Genomic DNA, 1,894 nt, shown 5'->3' with positions numbered 1-1,894 from the left:
TGACTATTTAAAAAGTCACAGAGCCTCTGTGACCTCACTCCTACTCAAAAGGTAGCTTGATAAATCACAGCAGAGGGCAGGTGGGACATAACTTCATAAAGGTGTCACCAAGACCTCCTCCACTTTGCTGCTGGGGAGAGGCCATCAGAAACAGACTGTATTTTTAGGTTATTTCAGTCTCAGCTTATCTGTCATCTTAAGCCAACTGCTAACAAACTTCTTTTGCAGACAAATTATTAGGAAGCACTTTATTCATCTTTTAGAGACAGCTTACTTGAATCATGCAGTGCATAGGGGATATCAGCGAAGAGGTCTGGCAAGACTGCATCACCCTCTTCCTACAGACTGGGATGTGCTGTGATGCAGCAATTATCACCAATTCCCCACCATGGTTGCTAGCTTCTTACCCCGAAGGCAACTTGTTCCAGTTGACCCAGGAAGAAATTCAGATCTTGCTGGCAAGAGAGGGGAGAGAGAAATTGTTTCATCAGGGGATCACTCTTGCAGGGACAAAATGCTTATTGATTCGGGACAACCTTTACACCGAGGGAAACAACACCATGGACCTCCGCACCAAAGGCCAGAGTCAGGGCAGCCAGGCAGTCACTGTAGTTCAGATTGAGTCCGTATACCTTGTGGTGATGGGACAAAAAGGAACAGAAGGAGGTCCTCTCAACCTTAAGGTTTTTGAGATGACAGGTTACATCAAAGAGGCCATTCATCAACACATGGCCCATTTCTAACTAAATAAAAAGGAGCTGATGTTTGACCTAGAATTTGAATTCAGTGTTATCTGTGTTACCTACTAAGTTAACTTGGTCTTGGAGAAAAAGAAAAGGAGATCCCATATCAGGTTTGGAGATGTGTGTGTGTGTGTGTGTGTGTGTGTGTGTGTTGGGGGGAAGGATGGTGTTGGGAGGGTGGTGTTGGGAGGGGGTAAGATTGCAAGTAAGAGTTCAGATATTAGGGCTTCTGGGCCTTTCTTACACTTAGAACACCATTCCTCCTTTCTCAGCACCTGGAAAAAAAAGCAGTAGACTAGGAACTAGGAAATTTTGGTTCTATTCTTAACTTTTTCCTTACTTACTATGATATCTTTCTCTCTCTGGGCCTCAGTTTCCTTATCTATATAATGAGGAGCACACTATGTCTCTGAGGATCATTTAAGCTCTGAAAATCTGAGATTTTATAACATCACAAAAAGCCTTCAAGGTCACTACCTCCTTGAGGAAGCTTTTTCTACCTATCTGAACCCTTGGGGTTGACACTGATTTGAATTCCTAAAACATTAACTCACTGTGTCATTATTTGGCCCTTAACCACACTCTCCCTAACACTTCTTAGATGACTGTTTTGTGCTCTTGTTTAACTTTTCACGCACACATTGGTTTTGTTTCCCACCTTCACTATAATCTTAAAAGGAAGATGGTGTGTCTTCTACTTCTCTATTTGCTTCCTAAGATATCCCAGCATGGGGCTCTGACAGAGAAGTTGGTTATAGGCTATAATTACTTATCAGGAAAGGAGAGACTTTTGAAAGTGGAGATTCTACTGGGTATGGATGATCCAGGGTGCTTTGTGGCTAGGTTTTCCGCTTTGATTTGTAGCTCACCTTTGGGTCATTTATCTGTTCATTGTTCTCACTGTCAGGTAATCATAGGTGGTAAAGAGCTAAGAAAAGAGGTGAAAAATCTTAAGCACTCAATCTGGCTTGTTGTTAGCAGCTCTGGGAATATGGGATGAGGGAAGGCAGGAATGAAAAACATGAGGTTGTATAATAAACTACAGTGCTTACTTGACCCTGGTACTTATTTGGTCCTATTGTCACCAGTCACCCAGGAACAGTGATTATGGATAAACCTCTTCTGTGTTAATTACAAGGACCCACCTCTAA

General features: G+C 42.4%; 1 protein-coding gene across 1 annotated transcript; it reads left to right on the top strand.

The window, feature by feature from the left end:
* The first annotated feature begins 281 nt into the window (after positions 1 to 281).
* LOC144216919 (profilin-2-like) lies at positions 282 to 743 on the top strand. The gene has a single exon (XM_077746370.1). It carries the CDS (start codon positions 282 to 284, stop codon positions 741 to 743), a length of 462 nt encoding a protein of 153 aa, XP_077602496.1.
* The last annotated feature ends 1,151 nt before the right edge of the window (positions 744 to 1,894 follow it).

The sequence above is a fragment of the Crocuta crocuta genome, unplaced genomic scaffold (assembly GCF_008692635.1).
Source record: "Crocuta crocuta isolate KB4526 unplaced genomic scaffold, BGI_CrCroc_1.0 scaffold1404, whole genome shotgun sequence".
NCBI classification, from domain to species: Eukaryota; Metazoa; Chordata; class Mammalia; order Carnivora; family Hyaenidae; genus Crocuta; species Crocuta crocuta.
Note: the sequence above shows the minus strand (reverse complement) of the source record. Positions and strands in the feature narration are given on the sequence as shown.

Coding starts and splice junctions, on each gene's coding strand:
- LOC144216919 (XM_077746370.1), top strand. CDS start 282: ATGCAGTGCATAGGGGATATCAGCGAAGAGGTCTGGCAAGACTGCATC.